The sequence below is a fragment of the Bos indicus x Bos taurus genome, chromosome 12 (assembly GCF_003369695.1).
Source record: "Bos indicus x Bos taurus breed Angus x Brahman F1 hybrid chromosome 12, Bos_hybrid_MaternalHap_v2.0, whole genome shotgun sequence".
NCBI classification, from domain to species: Eukaryota; Metazoa; Chordata; class Mammalia; order Artiodactyla; family Bovidae; genus Bos; species Bos indicus x Bos taurus.
The window spans coordinates 32,634,228-32,655,294 of NC_040087.1; the positions used below are offsets into that span (position 1 = coordinate 32,634,228).

At 44.7% G+C, this 21,067-nt stretch overlaps 1 protein-coding gene across 4 annotated transcripts in view; it reads right to left on the minus strand.

The window, feature by feature from the left end:
* Positions 1-1,444: 1,444 nt before the first annotated feature.
* Positions 1,445-21,067, minus strand: part of WASF3 (WAS protein family member 3) — a 76,949-nt gene continuing 57,326 nt past the window's right edge. For 3 of the 4 annotated variants that reach the window (XM_027557544.1, XM_027557540.1, XM_027557541.1), the window contains 6 exons: positions 19,459-19,612; positions 15,453-15,570; positions 11,420-11,595; positions 7,099-7,362; positions 5,297-5,664; positions 1,445-4,501 (listed from right to left, as the gene is read on the minus strand). In XM_027557544.1, the coding sequence (XP_027413345.1) occupies positions 4,344-4,501; positions 5,297-5,664; positions 7,099-7,362; positions 11,420-11,595; positions 15,453-15,570; positions 19,459-19,592 (1,218 nt within the window). In that variant the 5' untranslated portion in view covers positions 19,593-19,612 and the 3' untranslated portion in view covers positions 1,445-4,343. Of the gene's footprint in view, positions 4,502-5,296; positions 5,665-7,098; positions 7,363-8,172; positions 8,340-11,419; positions 11,596-15,452; positions 15,571-19,458; positions 19,613-21,067 lie in introns of all 4 variants that reach the window. The other variant, XM_027557543.1, reaches the window with a different exon arrangement.

Sequence of the window (21,067 nt, forward strand, 5' to 3'; positions counted from 1 at the left end):
TAGTCCCCAAATTTCATGAAAGACATACCTTTACAGATTCAAGATTGGTGAACCCCAAGCAGGATAAATACAAAGAAAATCCCAGCTAAGGATGTGACAGCATTTACCGTCGTCTCTTTAGATGAGACGCTCCCTGAGGGCAGAGACTGCCCTGTTTCTGTCTCTAGCAAGTAAGTGGCCTGCAGATGCCGATGGCTAACAGTCCCCTCTGTCAGCTAGGCGTCCGGCACAGTTCTGTGTTTCACATGGGTTATTGCATTTACCTTCTTCTTAAGCCTTCAAATATGTGTTGATGAAGACTCCCTTTCTGATGAAGCTCTGTAAATAAATTAGTCAATAAATATGTACGGACCCCTATGAAGCACCAGGCGCTGTTGCTTGACAAACAGGCTGTAACAGTAAATATGATGCCCCTGCCTGCCCTGCTGAGGCCCAGCTGCTGGAGGACGCAACGTAAATACAGTGGGAGCCAGGCATCTAGGGACAAGTGCTGGAAATACGGAGTACCTGGCAAAATGCTTCATGTTTAAAAAATTGCACACAGCTAACTTTTGGTAACAAAGTAACTCGGAAATCCACCATCTATCCAATCACTCCACGAGGAGCTGTGGAGGAGTCGGGGCCGAGCTGGGGCTCAGACACACAGATGACCAGAGTCCTCGAAGAACACAGCACGTGGATAGCCAGCTTGGAGCAGCGGCCGCAGGAGCCTGGATGCCAGCCTGCTCCCCCTGAGGTGGCTGCTCTTGCCCCCTGACCTCAGCTGCCACAATCCCCTGCAGTGCTGACCCCATGTGCGGTGCAGGTCCATCAGAAACCTTCCCCGGCCAGCAGCTGAGCTTCACTCTGTTCTCTCCCACAGGAAACAGGGAGAACGCCCCCTTTCAAAGGATCATTTTAAGGAGTAGACGGAAGCATCTCAGAAGCTATCAATGCTCCAGAATATCAGTCACTACAATTGAGACTAGATGTGGTTAAGATGCCAGAGTATCCTGGGCAGGTTGCTTCCTGCTCCGGGAATGGCGCTTTCAAACTATACCAGTCCTTTCCCAAGTCACTCACAGAACCAACCTCAACTCTTATCTACACAAAAATTGTATAGAAATTTAAATGGCATCCGAGCAGTATCTTTTATTATCTAATAATGGAAAGTGAAAGTGAAGTTGCTCAGTTGTGTCCAACTCTTTGCGACCCCATGGACTGTACCAGGCTCCTCCATCCATGGAATTTTCCAGGCACGAGTACTAGAGTGGGTTGCCATTTCCTTCTCCAGGGGATCTTCCGGACCCAGAGATAGAACCTAGGTCTTCCGCATCACAGTCAGACACTTTACCATCTGAGCCACCAGGGAATAATGGAAAGGCTAATTAAAAACCCCACCAAGCCCCAATTTCTATTCCCACCCCAAAAGGTTAACCATACAATACTGCAATAAGCAAAACTGTTTAGGGTTAAAAGTGTAATTTTATTTAGATGTTACTTGTACATAATCTATAGTAAGATATACAAACAGATAAAAATTGTTTACCAGGAGTTTTTTTTTTTTTTAATACCACTTTAAATTCAGTGTACAACAGCATTGGTAATACTGCAAGGTGACAGACTCTTGTTTAGAAAACAAAAATTACTTGCTACTCTGGCTGATACATTCCCATGAGTCTTCAATGGATGAAAATGTATCGTGAATTTCAGCTGCAAATTATTACAAAACTTTCACAATCTAGCCACGTGGTGCTCAGAAAAGATTTCGACATTCTAAAATTTTACTGAAATGAAAATGCTAATTCTCCAACAGTATACTTTTACTGAAGAAAAACATAAGTGACCAAATCTTATGGTTTTAGGGCTAAACAACAGAAAACTGACTACATCATATGCGTGCAGTTAATGGGTGGTTCTGAGTCGTCTTCTCATCCCTCTACCTGATCCATGACATGAGAAAAAGCTTGTAAGAAATTAGACTAAACAAAAAAATAACCTTACAACATAGAGCTTACTTTAAAATGTAAAATCCATAGATAGGAAGTATGCATTTAAATGTTTTTCTCCATTTCTCTCGTAAATATTTCTTGAAAATGAAAATGGACAGTTCAAAATAGTCACTTTTTCCTTTTCGTGTGCTATCGTATTAGAAAAAGTCTGGATTTCATTTTTAGAATAAATCAGTGCTGAGAAAAATACTGCGAAAAATAATCTAAAATGGATTTTAGTCCTTTTCCATTCTCTTAGAGGCTACATAACACATCAGAGCAAAAGCGTTTTCACTGGTCAGAACATCAAGTTGAAAATAACTTGTTGATTAAACTACAGGAGGACAACCAATACTTAACAGGCTCATGAATATGTATAAAGTGCCACTAATTTTACTGTGATAAGATATAAATAGAAGAAATCCTGACACGGATAGTAGCTTTATGCATTCTCTCCATCCTGAGGACAGAAGGGACATTACAAAAAAAGAGACAAAGAAGATTTATCAAACATAGGTTCTAGAAGGACACAGGTGCTTCTGTATCCAAAAGTAACACTAAAGACAAAATACTGTAAAGAAAGACAAAATATGACCACAACTGGTAAAAGTCCCAAGAAAATGCCAACATAGCTGGCCTCTGCACTGGAGAAAAAGAGAAATTAAAAGAGAGGAACTGAGGCGTTCATTATAACTACTCAGAGGCAACACAACGTGGTGAGGAGCACCAACAAGCATGCTGGTTCTAGCTGAAAAGACTCAGACAACCTGGCCTGGGAGCTTGGAAACAAGGGTCATACAGATCTGAGGCTCTTCTCGAGTTCCAGCCCAGGGGACTCAAGGCCCATCAGGCAGCCCTTACAGGATGACCGGGACCTTCCACAGCCCGTGTGTGTCCCTCAGGGACAGAGACGTGATGGTGGAGCAGCAGCTTCCTGGGGAGAACTCAGCAACCACACCCCCCACCCCCAGCAGTCAGGGTCCTGCTGACACCCTACATCCACCCAAACATCTCTGTTTTAGCCACAGATTCCTTGGTCACAACTGAGCATCACTAGGACCCGAGTTGCACACAGCAGAGAAGTCAGAACTGCTCGGGGGTAAAGTGTCTTTGTACATCTGTGAAGTTACACCTGAGATTAAAGCCTGGGTTGTTTTTTTCTTTCAAACAAACAGTTCACCTCCACCCAGCATTACAGAATCTAAGTTCTCATTCACAAGTTTCCTAGCAGTTTATCTGGAACAGGAAGGCCTGCTCGGGGCTCACCTGTCACCACGTGGGAAGGGACAAGGAAGGGTCGACCCTCCCCTGGGGTACTTGGTCAAGGGTGGTGTGCCGACCACCAAGTGGAAGAGGAACCCGTGTGCTTCGAGGGCTGGGTCCCTAACTGGCCACAGCACCAGGGAAGGCGAAAAAGATGCGACAGTCTCCTCTCACCTAAATGAAGCTCTCAGAACTCAAGATCAGTTGGGGCCAGGTGCCACCTGGAGCCTTCTCTGTGGCTCCAAGGCCTCCACGTGGGCCCACCTGGGACGTGGTTCTGGGAGAGAGGTTGTACGGGCTCTGATCCCAGGTCTGTGTGGGCTGGTTCTCCAGCTCCAGAGGCCGCCAAGGGTGCTGAGTGCAACCCCCGTCCCGACGACACCAAAGGAAAAAGGGCCGTTCTCCACTTTCCTTCCTACTGTGCTGCTGAAACCTCCTACAGAAACCACCAGCAAGCACTGACTCCATGAACGCCCGTGAGGGATCCTGCCTGAGAAGGGCCAAGTTCACATTTCACAAGGTCAGCAGAGAAAATGAGGTTCTTCAGCAGAGCCTCCAGAGAGACAGAGGCCACCAGCCATGACAGTGCAAGCTCAGACAGCTGAGTCTCCTACTTGTCAAATCTTTCTCTTGAGAACCAACTTCTTCTGAACACATTAAAAAAAAAAAAAAGTGGAAAACAGTATCGCTTACTGATCGGAAGACACTGGTCTGTCGCACAGTCCTGAATCTCGCAGAGACCTGACAACAGGCAGCTTCACAAACACACAGCAAGTCTGCAGGATTTTCATGATTAAGGAGCGTGAACCCAAACAGCACTAAACGCGTTTGTGGCCGAGAGAAAGAAGCAAGAGGCTGTTTTCAGGACGATGCAATAGTTACAGCATTATTTCCTCGTGTGCAGCACGGTTTGCTAAGTTTAGTGGCACTTAAGTATTACACAGTAAATACTGAAAAAACCCAGAAGTTTTGGATGTGCAAAAGCAATCTCACATTATTGATACAAAAGTGGCTAAGCTACGGGATTATAATACCACTATCTGGGTGCTGGGACCACTGACATTGTCGACACGCTCCCCCCGGCCTGGCCCGGCCTGCTGGGCGCCCGTCTCAGTCGGACCAGTCGTTCTCATCGAACTCCGAGTCGTCGTCCGAGTCGCTGTACTCGACGGCGATGCGCCGGGACAGGATGGTGGCCACGTCGTTGCCCACCGGCTCGCGCTTGGCCTCCTGCTCCCGCTGTTCTTGCACCTTCTTCAGCTGAATCCCTAGAGACACGAGACGCGGCTCAGAATGCAATCCCTCCGCTCACTCCGATTTAAACAGAGATGGCCCAACAAGCCTATTAGACTTTTTTTGGCCTACTGACGCTAGCATAAAACGTTTTAGAAACTGGATGGGAAATGCTTGGGAAATAGATGTTACAGGACCAAGAAAAAAAATAAAATGTATAGGAGTCGTGACATTCCTTAAGTGATGTGTTGAAATGTAAGATAGTCAGTTACGATTCCAGCGCGCATCAGCACCGAGAAAGAACATTCTAGAGCAGCACAGCCCAACCAGGGAGCCACCGGCCACCAGAGGCTGTTTCAAGGTTTCCAGTGGCCCCCTATACTGGGACAATTGTGCCAACACGAGTGTTTCCGTCATGAAGACCATACTCCTGGTCGGCCTGCAGCTCACTGGCACATCAAACTAAAAATACGAAAAGGCTAATACGTATCCTAGATATGAAAAACTAGTCTGAAAAACTAGATCACTGACAGGAGCTCATTTTCTTTAATTTATACTTTTGACCTTAGAATAAGATGCAGTGAAAAAAAGAAGATCCAATTAATTGATGATCATTTTTATAATCTATTCCTAGTCAAGTAAAGCTTTCCTGAATTCTCAGTGCTTTATCACCGTGTTTACTTGGTGCTGAAAAAACACATCAGCTGTTAAAAAAAAAAAAAACCGAGGCTCCTGTCACCCTCTCCTAAACGCCATCTGGTGGAGGTTGGAGCTGCTGGAAACCGAGGAGGCCATGGCTGGTGGGCCGCTGTCCTGGGACGGGCACTCACCCATCCGGATGGCGGCAAGGAGGTCGCTGCGGGCGTCGCTGACGGGCGGCTGCACAGCCTCCTGCCTCTTGGCTTCAGCCCCCGGAGGGGCGTGCATTGGGGAGGAGGAGAGCGAGGAGCCGGCACCTGGAGGGCCGGGCGGGGGCGGTGGGGGGCCTGGGGGCGGCGGGGCTGTGACCACAAGCCCACCGGAGGGAGGGTGGGGAGGGCCAGCGTAGGCGGATCCGGCGGAGGCCGGGAAGGGGGGCTGCAGGGGCATCTGGAGGGGGCAGACGAAAGCAGTTTGTGCGGAGGGGATCACGGGTGGGGGCGGGTGCGGTGGGGGTCCTGAGGGGCTGTAATACTCCGTGATCTGAGCCGGCAGCATCCTGTCAGAGACAGGAAGCAAAGAATCACTAGAGAGCAATGGCTGGTCCCATCCTCAGAGGGTATCCCCCACCTCGGAGACAGCAGCCCCACCCCCCAAGACACTGCCCACGCTGTCATGTGAAACACTGCAGGACGCAAACAACCATGCTTTGGACCACAGGTCATCACAAGTCACTGTGATGGGATTCAAGATGGTCTGCTGACGTGCACCAAATGATAACCACTGGAAAAGGTGACGTCTACAGAGCGCTGGACAGCTGACTGCAGCACAAAGAAGGCAGGACAAGGCATTGTTACACGGGGGCATCTCAGAAAAGGTGCTTGGAAATCTGTCTTATAAGGGTTCTGAGGCCAATCAGATTGGCAAATTCTGTATTTTACATCCCGTCCCCATATAAATTCCCCAAAGCCCACAAAGCCCATCAGAACATCCAAAGCTTCGAAAACCCCTCCAGCCAAGAAACCTGCAGAGTTCTATTTAGCTGAGGGTTTTCCAAACCAACTGGACCACAAACTCTCTCTGCCTGACACTCAGAGCCTCAGAACACTCTGTGGGAACCCTGAGTTACAGATAACCAAATTGCAGGGACCGTCTAAGACCCTGCGGTCGGAGAGAAAACCTCTGGGGGCTGAGGGATGTACGTTTAGAGCGCCACCCTCGCTGCTCCAGAGTGGAGAAAACCCTGTCCGTGGAAACACGTGTTCAATCCCCTGGGTGCCAACTGGGAGGGACTAAACTCTTGAAAGACTGAGCTTAAGCCAAAAAGACTGCTTACCAAAATACAGGCAGTGCTTAACTTAATAAGCCCTTAACATGAGGATCTTTTTTTAGGAGATGTTTGAACCTTTCCCAAAAGACACAGAACAACAGGACCTGGAGGCAGAATGACATTTGGGTGCCCAGAGGCCAGGGCTACGTGCATCCACGTCTAAGAAGTCCTGTGTTGCTTATTATCGTTGTCTCCTTTGAGATTCGGATTCTCTGGAGCATTTGGGACCCGCTCACAAAACTGGCACGTTGTCCTTTGCCAAGGCCCTGGCTTGGTCATTCAAACACAAAGATAATGTGTGTTCACGAACATAGACACAAACCTGAGGCTTATGTGTAATAAAAGGGGAGCGGCGTGACCCTGCCTTTCCTAACAGAGTTTCTCATAACGGATGGTATCTGCACCCGCTCATTCCTGGCTGCATCCTAGCCTCCAGAGTTCGGCTCAGTGTTCAGTGTTAGTCCCTCAGTCATGTCCGACTCTTTGTGACCCCATGGACTGTAGCCCACCAGGCTCCTCTGTCTATAGTCTTCCCCAGGCAAGAATACTGGAGGGGGCTGCCATTTCCTTCTCCAGGTTATTCAGTGACAATTCCTCATCACCCACCCGCAAGACCCCCATGCAATGGTGAGCCCCAGAGTGAGCCCAAGATGGGGTATTTACCCGTAGTCGGCTGGGGCCATGGGTGCGGGGGCCTGGGGGCCCTCCGTGGCCTGCGGTGGGGGTGGTGGGGGCTGCTGGGGCCTGTTCAGGGCCAGGTGCCGGGCCGAGGCTGACGGGGGCCGGAACTCGTGCTCGGGGGCCTGGGCTGCCGGCCCGTGGGACGGGGCGTCACCTGCTCCGTAGGAAGGGGTCCCAGGCTGCGGGTGCAGAGAGTGGTTGGGGGTGGCCGGGTACGAGTAATCCGTGACATCCGATGCATGGGACCTGCGGGCCAGAGCCAGGGGTGGGAGAAAGTGGCGTCAGTTAAGAAGACTTCCCCTACCCCGGCCACCAGGCATCAGCGTACATTTAAATCAGAACACGGCAAGGCACAGAAATCACACGCTTATTCCCTGTACTATCGACAAGGTCGAGGCCCACAAGAGCTTCCAAGCACAATGCAATCATGACTTTAGCGGCAAAGCTCCAGGGTTAGGAGGTTTCAGAGCCACAGCTGTGAAGTGCGTGGTCAGACAGACGGACAAGCGACAGACAGCACAGCCCCCTTCACAGCATCGCAGCGGACACGTTTGTAAGACAGGAGCCTCCAAGACAGGGCGCTGAACTTGAAAACGGCATCCAAGGTGGAAGATTTCAGCGGCGATTAAACTGAGAGCGTATAACTAGACCTTAACAAATGGCAGATGAATCGGGGGAAAAAAAATGAACGGTAAGAACAGAGAAAGAAGTCAAGAATGAGGTGAGTGGTAGTCTTCTTGAACAGGAGAGATGTATTTATGGCCAAAAGAGAGAGAAGGAACACAGTGCCGCAGGCAGAAGCCCTCTTGCTGCCTCCAAGGCTTGCGGGAGAGAGAAACTCTGAAAGGGTGCACGCGTCTCCGTGTTAGTTGGCAGAGTTCAGAAGAATGCTGGGACCCTGGGGGTACCGCTGGGGGTGGGAAGGGCTGGGCAGCGCCGCAGGGCGTTAGTCACCCGGGTTATGGGACGTGTGGTCAATACAGGGCAGAGCATCCTCTCGTGACGCCGAAGCAGGGGGCCGTGGGGGCGGGGACCGGAGCAAGCGGAAGCACAAACCCGGCGGGCGTCCTGTGCTCTGCCGCGCCCCCCGCCTGCTGCAGCTTCCTCGCGTCACTCATGAACTCAATGCCCATCTTCCTTCTCTCCCACTCTTCTCTTCTGGTCCTGACTTTTCTCACACTTATTTGCTGGCTTCTGTTGGGATTCAGCTTGTGTCTCTCTCTCTGAAGGGAAGAGGCAAACACACGTCGGGTCTTTGGAATTCAGACAGCAGCTTCCCCAGGACATCACTGCATAGAAAAGTTCTCTAAATGGCAAAAGACTACTGTTTTGGTTTTTTTTTTCCTTTTTTCTTCCCTAATTTCAATATAAACATAATTTGTAACTCACTTCCTTTTTCCCTCATGTACAGTATGAACTGTACATTATGGTGTGCATATGACTGTCTTTTGAACTATGCCAACTGTTGGCAAGGGAGTTAAAAATATTTTCAGTGGGGGAAGAATCTGACCTGTTCTTAGTTTTAGCGTATTTTAAAAATGTAGATACCTGAAACTCTGGATTCCCTGATGATGGGAGCGTGGCCCCGTGTGGGTAACTGTGTCATAGCCGGGGTACAACTTTCAAATGGAAACAAACTTATCTACAGGCTACAGAGTGCTTCTGATGGGGTGAGGAGCCGGGGCTGGAAATATCATGGCACAATTCAGAGCTCTGTTCTGTAAGGTTCGGGGTGATAGAGGGCCGAATGGAGGCAATGGAGGACAAAACTGGATGGAGGACAGATGCGAGCAGGGCATGCCCAATGTCGGGAATTACAGCAGGAGAGCCTGGGGGGCAGGGCTCTGTGACGGTGGTGGGGTGGAGTGGAGAGGGGGCTGACTGGTCACTCGAGGTGTCACTGCCCCTGTTCAGGGGACACTGGTAGGCTGGACAAGAGATGAGGAGGAGGGTGACTGCTGAGCGAAAAGGACCCCCCAACAGGAAGGCAGAATCAGCCTCAGGAGACATGGCACTCGTGTGAGCCCGGGCGGGTGGTCCTGAAGCTGCAGGGGCACCAGGAGTTATCTGTTAGGGGAAAGAGAATGTGGAAGAGTGAAGAAAAGATGGGACAGGAGGAAGTGTCAGCAGTGGAGACTCAGTGGGAGAAGCAAATGAAGCCCTCGGGGTTCTGCGGGAGGGCAGGGTCGAGTGGCTGCGACCCAGGGTCAGGCAGCTGCAACACCCAGAACAGGGCGAGGAAGGGGGAAGCACAGGGGCCGGGGGGCACCCTGCTTCCCAACTGATGTGGGGAGCCAGGGACAAGCATTTGATCAAGGCCCATCCTAAACGTATGCTTAGAATCAAACCATTCCTGATGATCTACAAAAAGAGTGAAAACTTATCATTAGTTTGTGTGATGAGCTGAAAATGTATTACTTACAAGAATAAATTATATACATACCATCAAACTTAATGCTCAAATTTCCCTCAGTTACCCTGAGTACATCCATTAAAAACCACGTTTCTAAATAACACTTAAAACAGGAACGTGTGAAAGTCGCTCAGTTGCGTTTGACTGTTTGCAATCCCATGGACTGTAGCCCACCAGGCTCCTCTGTCCAAGGGATTCTCCAGCAAGAATACTGGAGTGGGTAGCCATTCCCTTCTCCAGGGGCTCTTCCCAACCCAGGGATTGGCCCAGGTCTCCCACACTGCAGGCGATTCTTTGTTCTCTGAGCTACCAGAGAAGCCCAGGAATATGAGACATTATAAAATCAAAAGGTAAATAACACAGGGCAGACTTCAATTTCATTAAGTAAAAAATATACACATGTACAGAAAAAAGACCAAAAAGAGAAATACACTAAAATACAAAAACAGTGGTTTCTCTGGTAATAAGATTATGAATAATTTTTTCCAAATATAAAAATTTAATCTTATTTTATAATAAGAAAACTGTTATACTTTCATAAAATAAAAAGTATCCAAAATAATTTAAGGGCTATAATCCATCAATTTTATACCCAGCATGGCACGTCTAATCTCAGATTCCAGAATGAATATCGATTAATTCAACTGAAAGATTTTTAAAAACTCATTTTTCCATCTGTACCTATGGAAAGACTTATGTATGGATTATTACAAAGTGTACGTTTTGCACGAATAAACAGTCAGAGCTTAGCCGGAGAAAACCGAGCAGCAGATATGACATCCTGGGAGCTGTGAAGTTCACGTACTTCTCACCCAAAGAACTATGAGCGGAAGTGTATCTTCAGTCTTACTTTCTACAGAGATAAACTGACACAAAGACTAAAACTTGAGGCTACAGCTCAGTTAAAGCTCCAGGAATTGTCAGATCATTACCTGATAACAGCTTCTACAGAAAAATCTAGACCCTGCGTCAGTCAGTGACCGGCAGCCCTTGTGGGGAAGTGTATTTATGGGAACTGTACCCACCGAGCACTAAGCATCTTCTGTACATTAGTCTGAGCTAAACATGGAGGTTAATACGCATTTCTTAAAACACAGATTTATTGCAAGGTCCAGGTTACTGCTGATGTAAGAATTCTCTATTCACGTTTTTAAATGCCGATGGAAGAGCCCACCTTTACAGAAGCAGAAATACGAAATTAACTGTAAATTACAATTACTGGTCAGTTCTTCCTGTCCAGTGAAGCCCTTTTGGGATAGATGCTGCTTAGGGACCATGTCTTTCACATCTGCAAGAAAACAGTTTTACTGAATTGCTAACAATTCTTAAATTCCTAAGAGAATTCTCCTCCTGCAATTAGAATACGTAAGATTAGCAAACTGAAAGGGGCGGGGGGAAACTTTGTTCATCCCTTTTGGAAAGGTTATCAAGAAGAACAATGAAGTTATTCCTTGATCACATCAATCGCTACCAATCATTTCAGATACCAAGTGGCAAAGGAAAAGCAAAATTCTAAGCAAAAGAGGCAGAGAAAGAATGAAACGATTATCAAAATGAAAATGCCAGTTATGGGCAGGTACTAAGCCCAAATTCAGAATCGAGGTTAAAATAGTACATCTTGATTAGTAGAATGATTAAGTGAAGTCACAGATGGAAAATGATGCAAAGTAACCCAACACCAAACAAAACTAAAGTATTATTTCAAACTCAAAACATATGCAACACTCATCTTTAGGGAAAGTTTGGAAACACACTGTGGTCCATATAAACACAAAGCCGTGCTACGCTTCCACTTACAGGGAAGCCAAGCCCCGCTCACCCTCACAACGCATGCATGCACACGCGCGCGCACACACACACACACACACACACACACACACATACACACACCTAGTGTCTGGGGACAAGGATCCTTCAGAAGACGCTCCGTGGTGTGCGCTCTGTGATAACCTGGTGTCAGGTCTAAGCTCTTTGTCATACGCCATCATATTCCATTCTTGGCGCCTGTTTCTGGCTTTTCTAACCTTTTTCACCTCCCGGGTTGTGCCATCTATACGCTTTTGCTCCTGACGTCCAAGGAGGAAGGCAAGCGTGCCGAGACAGAGGGAAGGAAAAGAGCAGGTTAGTGCGGTTGCCACGGCAGCAGTGAGCCTGGGGTGCAGACAGGGCGGGCCCCTTTCCATCACTCCCGGGTCGAGAACCTCCTAACACCCTCGCCCAACTCAGACCCAACCAAGAAAACAGACACTTACTAATTTAACACCAACACGTAAAAGTTACTATGCTGCAGTTTCAAGAGTTGCTTACCATCATTTTTGGTCAAGAATTCTCACCTCACTAAGATTTAGCTTCTTTTCAGTGTACGATACTTCTAGATCTATTTTATACACATGAAATACCTGCCTGCTCCAGAGACATCATTTCCCACCCTTATACTGCTCTGACTTGTTAATGTGTAATTATCTGTCACAAAATAATTTTAAGTGTTCAGTTTCAAAAGGATTATTTCAGAATATTTGAGTGAACCCTGCAACTAGCTTAACACAAACTAAAAACAAGGTTAAGAACTTACCTTCCCTCTCACTCCTGCTCCAGATCTACTTTGCCAGTAAAAATGTCTTCAATAAATAACTTGGGTTCTATGCAGGTGCTTTTTTAAAGGTGAGGACCCTACTTCCATATGTGTTTATATGTCCTTCCTGCTCCCCTCGTGAAATCTGATGATCTTCGGGAAACCGATCTATGAGCCTTTAAGTCCTACGCCCCCCTTACAGCCCCTCCACACGTGGCTCTGCAATGAACAAATCCAGGTAACAAGATGTTCACTATGGCTGGGGCACCTGCCAAGCCCGGAAGGTATGAATGGAAAACAAGAGAGGACAGGTGTCTGCCCTCATGGGGATTGCGATCTCACCCAAGCTGAACTCCCAACTGTCAATGGAAAGGAACCATTAAAAACTACATTTTAAAATTTTAAATAAATGAAGATAATGCCTAATAACAATAGCGATAATCTTCACAACTGGAGGAGTCCTGTTAGGGGCATAAACTGGTCCAGTCCTGAGAGGGTCAAGAGCAAGAGGGTGGCACCTTTCAAAATTTTAAGTCCACACTGCACTGCTGGGAACTGACCCTGAAGAAATACCTGTACCTGAGTACAGGTACCCCTCCAGTGCTGTATCAGGGACAGTTTGGAAGCAACCTAAATACTCATTAATTCATTAACTGGTAAATAGCTCATTAAGTATCCAAACTTTGGAATATAATACAACTATTAAGAAGAACAAAGTACATCTTTATTATATCATGATATGGATATGTCTGTATCTATTGTACACCTGTATTATGAATGCACAGCTGTTACCAGAGGGCAGTTATGCCTGGGAAAGGGAGACACTCACCTCCAAATTTTCTAAACACATGTGTTTACTTCAGGATGGGTTGGGCATTTTACAACTGGTGTGTACTGTCTGAATGCTTTTAAAATCAAGAGAAAGAAAAGGAGGGAGATTTCTCTGGATTCCAACATACCTCCTGCTTGAGAGTCACTGTCTTCGACTAATTAATAGCTATCACCCTTACTTTTAAGAGATGAATGCTGAGTGGGTAGGGACAAGTGTGGTGGTATCTGCCACTCTCTTTACAATGGCTCAGCCTCCAATCTACCCATCAATGCACGGCCGACACACACACACACACACAAGCTGACTATGATGTAACACTGACCCTGACACATCTGCACCTGGCTACGCCGCCTACATGAAGACCCCAAGGCTGTCCCCAGCTCCTTTTTACACCTGGATGATCTCAGCTGCTGCTATTTAGAACGCTGCTCCATCCTGAAGCCCCACCACCTCCACGCACACACTCCGCTCAATCAGCCTCTTCTATCTGCATCTCAGGGACAGACCTCCTCCCCTCTCCACATCCTCCCCCACGGTCACCTCGCCTCCTGCTGCCCACCCCCGACAAAGCCACCCGATCCCTCACTTTCCAGCTCTGCAACTTCAGCCTGACACCAACGTCGTTATTTGCATGACTTAAAAAAATGTTTTTACACCAGCAAACGAAGGAAATTTCATGTTCAGAAACAATGGATGTCTTCTCCCCAAATTTTCTAAATTAATTCTTCCTTCCCATGGGTTTGTCTGTTCCAAATAAGAGTGTGACTCCTGGGGTTTCTAGAATCCTGGGAAATGAAGGCTACCTTGCCTCGTTTTCTGTTCCTATAGAAAGCAGATTTTGTATTAAAAATGTCAAATTTCTTTCCCTCCTTATGAGTTCCAGAGGATGGCATGACTTTTTTTAATGTTTGTTTCCCCCACTCAACTCTCATCTCCATGAGGGTGATAGTCCTTTCTTTTACATCACAGCCTTTAGAAGGCATTCAAAAAAGAACCACTATACAAATGAATGAAGGAGAAATTCTCATCAGAATTTTATGTGTTTGAGGCACACAGGATGAGACAAAACCACCAAGGAAATGACAAATAATTCTGTACTGAGGGTAATCACACACAGTCGACAAGACTGCTTTCCCCTGAAGAACACTGGTGGAAAAGTTAAATATTTTTGCCAAAATGAACACTGCTGTTTCGAGGGAATTCTGGGAGGCCATCTGAAAGGAGGCATGCTTTAAAGGAGAGAACTTGTAAAGTCTTGGGATTCTGCCCTGGTGCCATGAAGAGGTTTGGGGATTCAGAGCCACAGGCCTTCAAATCTCCGTTCTTCTTTGGAGAGATCAGCATCTTCCCATTCTGCACTTCAGTCCTTAGCAGTGTCTTTGCTTGAATATTGCTCCACTTGAACACCCAGCAACCCTTCCAAGATTCCCCATTAAATCGCTCCAACGGGATTCTCCAGGCAAGAATACTGGAGCAGGTTGCCATGCTGTTCTCCAGGGGATCTTCCCGACCCAGGGATCGAACCTGGGTCTCCTGCATTGCAGGCGGATTCTTTACCATCTGGGCCCCCTGGCAAACCCCAAGAAGAGCACACAGATGACAATCTGAGATATTCCCTCCCAGGATTTGAGGTAACGTTTCACACCTGCAGTCGGCGACTGCCGTGCTCCCTTTCTGAAATCCTGTCTTCCAGTCTCCAGTCCTCTTCCATCCTGAACTGTCACTCCTGTGGCGCCAGCACCTCCTACTTGTCTCAAGCCTCCAGAGAGCCGGCCCACAAAATGCTAATGAGCTCTTAACTCACACACTAGATGGTCATTTTTTAAAACATCATTCATATATAAAAGGCTTGGCAACTAATTGCCTTTGGAGAATTAACTGATTTTCAGTCATTTAAGTCTAATTTCTGGGCCCCAAAGAGACAATTTTCAAAATCGAAGTTCCTGAACCCGAGGGTGGGTTTGTCCCTCTAAGAGTGTTTGCAAGGCAGGCACCTCAGTTCTCCTGCCTACGACCACCCCACCAAAGGGAAGCAGCTCATTTTCAGGAAATACTATCCTCTCAGTGTGCTGACCACACATGCTTTTCCATCCGATACGAACCTCTCTCACCAAGGTCTTAATTACAGTTAGGTGGCAGCCCAACAATTAATAATGTTAAAAATGCCAAAAGCAGATAATTCTAACTGATATGGAAGGTTGACTGCTTTATGAAATTTGAAAGTGCAAGAGAAAAGTTATAAAATGCAGTGACAAAACTGAAATTTTTGCCACTACTTTTATGAAAGCAAAGCAAGTTTTAGAGAATAAATCAATAGAATTTATTGCCAGTAGTACTGTATTACTGTGTTAGATTGAATGGTATCTTCATGTGAAGAATGCAACCTCTAGAAAAACTTCAGCACAAAACCCAGCATCTCAACTGTTTAAAAAAATGTACGGATCTTTAAATCTCTAATTTCTAAGCAAGCATCTCAATTACACATTTATATGAACATTTCCCATACTTGAATTCTTTACCTTTTGACGTCTTTTCTCTTTCCTTTTGTCTTCCGTGTCCTGTAGCATTTTTTCTTTCCAGAGGTCAAAGAAATAGGAAGGATCAGTATAGAACTTCAGCCCATCCTTCTTATCATCTCTGTAAATCAATGTATTACAAGTCAGGTGGGAAAAAAAGGTTGTATATTTTCATATCAGAGAAGGCAGTGGCACCCCACTCTAGTACTCTTGCCTGGAAAGTCCCATGGACGGAGGAGCCTGGAAGGCTGCAGTCCATGGGGTCGCTGAGGGTCGGACGAGACTGAGCGACTTTACTTTCACTTTCCACTTTCATGTGTTGGAAAAGGAAATGGCAACCCACTCCAGTGTTCTTGCCTGGAGAATCCCAGGGATTGGGGAGCCTGGTGGGCTGCCGTCTATGGGGTCACACATATGGGGTGATTATTAATGTTCATTTAAACTCACAAGACAACATCTGCATGAGGAATCTGAACTATCCTATACTCTCTGAAGTCTCCCAATTTTTCTTATTTGAAAAAAATGTGTGAACATGCAGTAACAGCAGTTTTTTCTAGAATAATTAAGTAAAAACTACTCCTGCATATTTAGATTTAGAAAACTGCTACCCCAAAATCACAATATGGCTCATAAACAGCAATATTTAATACCACAATTATTTCAAGGTATGTTCTGTTTATTCTAATGGGGGCTACATATAGAGATGGATGGATCTCTTAGCACATATATGTTCACTTCTATTCTGGAGCAACAAGGCTATTTGGATAAAAATTAGCAAGCACTCTGCCTTTTTTAAAAAATCAGGTTTGCCCAACATCTATAATTCAATTAGGAAAGGAGCAGAATATTCACGGTGCATACATGTAACTCGGATAGAAAGTGATGACCTAAATACTTTCCAAATGGAAAGTCTTAGTCACTCAGTCATGTCATGCTGTGACCCCTGGGGCTGTAACCCACCAGGCTCCTCTGTCCATGGAACTCTGCAGGCAAGAATACCGGAGTGGGTTGCCATTCCCTTCTCCAGGGTTCTAAATGGAAGTAACTCACAAAGAAAATTCACTTGCAGCTATTTAGTTTTCAAGAACTGCTATAATTACTATATATTAAAAATATTTCAAGTCTTTATATGCTACTCATTCATCACAAAGTCAATAAAATGCAGCCAACATGGACATGGACCCAAAGTTGTAATATATATCAATAGACAACAAAGCTCAAAATAATCATGTTAAGAAGTGAACACTCTATCTGCTAATGCTTTAAAAACAGTATGTGACCTATATATTACCTTCAAGAGGAAGCAAAACATTTTCACTTAAAGACAGCATTTCAATTAGTCATTTGAGGCATACAGAGAAAGAAAAAAAAAATCAGAGAAATAAGTAAAGAGTTTGTGGCCCAGTAGTCAAACAAAGTGACATGAATTACTCGAGGGAAACTAGTCTTGAAGTCCCTGCTATGCCAGGTTCTCTAAGCTTCTCAGCATCAAATGATAAGCCAAGCTCTCAGGAGGGTGATCTGGCAATTCTCTGCCTGGAAGTCGCTAACAAACCAGCACAATCCACTCTGTACTTCAATTCTTTAGTTATTTAAAATCCTCTCTCTTCCCAATTTCCTAGTGACAAGCAACCTGCATTATTGGGATTTTACTGAAAACATTGTTGTGAAAAATATAAACTATTGCCCTAAGATACTACTAGGTTGTCAATATAGTTGAGGACATAGAAAAACTGAGCAGCAACTTGCTGCAATTTTAAAATGTATAAAATGCATCTTCTTTTTTCAAAAGTGGAGCTAATACTTTGATGAGGAGTTACTACTTAATGGAACAAATATGTATAATAACTTAAGCAAACGTTAACCTTGACACCAGAATACAAGCAGAAATATTCTATGTTTATTGCAACTAAACACTTGACTTTTCAGTCACACTGTACTTATTTAAAACTGTGTTGTCACTGTCATATGTAAATCCAACTGCAAAAGTTTGTGTTTTTTCCTACCAAAATATTTCTGCATTAATAAAAAGTAGATTTGAGTTGGCATGACTATTTTTAAACACACTATTAAAAGATATTTTTCTTTTCTATAAAACTGAATATACACAATATATATGAGCATCAATTTATTTTATGCAATTAAAAATTTTAACCACCACAAACATTTAATCATGATCTTGATTAGTCAAATATGAGTGGTTCATTGAGTTTTCAGGGTTTCTTTTTTCCTTTATAACAAAATATTTAGTGAGGTTTCTTAGGAAAATTTTAATAAGTTCTCTGGCTCTGGAATAAATAAAGCTGAAATTGCCCCCAGAAAAATGTCTGCTGAACAAAAGCAAATTCACAAGTTAAAGCATTAGGCTTCCCATCCCATCTCACCTCTAGCTTGTCACAGAGCCACGGTTTGAGTTCCCGGAGTCACATGACAAATTCCCACTGGCTATCTATTTTACATACAGCAGAGCGGGAGGCAGGACGGAGGTACAAGAGGGAGGGGAAATGTGTACACCTATGACAGATTCATGTTGATGTACGGCAGAAACCAACACAGTATTATAAAGCAATTATCCTTCAATTAAAAATAAATTTTAAAAAGGTAAAAAAAAAATTAGGTTTACAATACTACTATTAATCTTTAAGTTGAGTATCTAAAGACTCCAGAAACATACATTTGTTTCATAGAAAAATGTGGTATCCTGATCCTCTCCCATCACAGCTTCCATGGAATCCCTATTTCATTTCCTGGAGCATCTTTCTGTCCATGCTGAAGAAAGGGATGCAGTCTGAACGACTACTTTCCCAGTAGAGCTGCAATAAAGGATGGATCCAAACATCTCCTTTTGGACCCCGAGAAAGGACAGGAATTCAGACCAAGAGAACCCCTGGGCACTGCCTGAGAAGGGCTACCAGACCCAGGAGAGCAGTAACGGACGTGGAGGACTCAGTGAATTCAGGAAGGTGGGGGCACCACCCAGTGGAGCTAATCCTGGGGGGCTGCGAGGATCACCCCCACCAGTCTAAGCTCATCAGAGGCTGAGGAGCGAGCTCTACAGGGGGTGAGAGATGGGGACGAACAGAGAATTACTGGGTAGGCCAAAAAGTTCGTTCGGGTTTTCCTGTAGCTGTTCCAAAAAACCCAAATGAACCTGTTAGCCAACCCAATACATGGAAACAGGAAAGAACTCAGTGACGCGGCAGCAGGTCGGAGAGGAGTTCTAAACAGCGTTTTTAGTGTCTTCATAATAATTTTTGTATAGTTTATTTTTCATTCTTTTTCTAGGAAGTTTGGTCCTGATAGAGTGTCCTACCAATTCAAATGAAAGGATACCTTCTTGATTCTATATTCACTCTTAGAAAACCCAACACTGCAGAACACACGTTTCTGAATTAAATAACACATGTCTGCGGGGCTGAAATGCTGAGACAGGTACTTGGCTGCATTAGAGATGAATTATGCAACTCCTTTAAACTTGACTTTGAACGTGAGGATCAACACAATCACACACCATTACTATGTAATGTGCTATCTTCTACTCACGATATCTGCATCTGAAAGCTAACATCAGAGCTCACACTTCCCTTGGTAAGCTTATCTGTATTTTGAAATACTCAAACTTTAGAAATTCTGTAAATCACTAATGTCATCGTGGTTGTTTTTGTTGTTGAGCTGCTAAGAGTTGACTCTTTTGTGACCCCAAGGACTGTAGCCTGCCAGGCTCCTCTGTCCATGTAATTCTCCAGGCAAGAACCCACTGGAGTGGGTTGTCTTTTCCTTCTCCAGGGCATCTTCCTGACCCAGGGATCGAACCTGTGTCTCCTGCCTCTCCTGCATTGGGAGGAGGGTTCTTTACCATCTGTGCCACCTGGGAAGCCCAATTTCATCCTGGATAACACTGCAGTAATTATTCTCAAAGTCTGAAAAGATCTTTTCACCACACTGCCCACCTCTCTCAACTTACTTACCTGAGAGGCTCTGGGGACGCACCTGCACACAGAAGACCTACCTGTACGGTGTAAGGATGTTCAGAGGAGGCGGTTTATCGCTCTGGTTGTAAATGTCAGCAACAGGATTAGGAATGCTGTTCTTTGAAACCACCTGCTGGTCTTGGACTGTGGAACTTTTGAAAGCCTTTTTCATGTTGATATCCTGTAGTGACACTGTTTAGAGAAAAGTCCCCCAAGTCGGGTTATGTGGAAATATTTTGAACCGTTTAGAAACAAGTATAATTTGATTCACAATCATAAACATCTCCTAGAATAGCCGAATACATAACATCTATTCTAGCAGAATAATAGTACCTACTATTGTTCATTTAAAATCATGTTTACTAGTATGCACAACCCCTCCCTCTGATAAACAACAGTAATCTCTATAAATCATGTCTTTCCTTCTTTTGTGGCAATATAATGATTTCATTGAGCCTAATTATGAGTGCATCATTCTTTACTTAAATAGCATTTCTCAGAAACCACACAGGGATAAAGTTATGAGTGTAATAGGTATGTAAACACAAAGGTTCGGGGTATCCAGGGGGAGGGGAACCATTCAAACAGTTAATACGTCTGCAAAAAATACACCAATGTAGAAAGTGTATTAAGTTTTTCTGACAGTAATATTAAGGAGAAATGGTAAAGCTTTTCAGCACACCTAGAGTTCTGAAAATTAAGCAGCATGATACAAATCTGCACTAAGGAGTCTGAGAGAAGCAGGCTATTTACACTCATTTCTTGAGTCTGAATGGCATACTGCATCTCAGGTATCAACTCATCTGACCTGGACATGACTTTCTGAGGTGGGTGTACAGGCACATTCACCCATTGGACCAATGAGGCTGACGGTCAGGGGTGTTAAATGACCTTTCCAAGATTGCCCAACGGAGTGGCAGGATCACATAGAGCATAGATTTCCTGACTTGGTCAAGGATTCTTCTATAGGAATATCCACCAAGGAAAGTCTTAAGGGAGAATACTGATTGGGAAGGGAATGTAAGGCTATATAAAATGTGCTGTAGAATCTCACGATGCTAACCTTTTCCAGGGTAAAGTTTATCACAAGCATCACAACTGCAAGAGTCAACAAAAAGCTGAATAAAGACAAATATTTTTAAAATCATTTTTTATACCATTTGAAAAGTATATGATTGATTTAAAATATTAAAACTCCTTGTCTGAATAGACCCAGTAGCTGTTCAAACGTTTCCTTTTAAATAAAAGACACATTTTAAAATTAAATTAAAAAGAGCACATCTCTAACTTCCTACTTTCTGTTGGAAAAGTAAGAATGTTCATAACAAATATTAAAGTCTCAATGTTCTACACTTGTTAAATTTTTAGTTCACTAATCTAATTTTGACCTTTGAAACAGATCTGAAGATAAGAAAACATGTTTTTTTGAGTGATGAGGGATGAGTTTCATAAATAACTACATTAAAAAAAACTTTCAGTTTTTATTAATACTGCTATTGAAGGCCTAGTAGAAAAATAAGATGCTAGGATCATTTTAATGCCAGGAGGGAAACTGTAACTGCCTATATAAAGGGAAAAATAATTTTTAATTTGAGTGTTTTCTTCAAAGTAAATATAAAATGGCACATCTTGATTTGGGGGGATAGT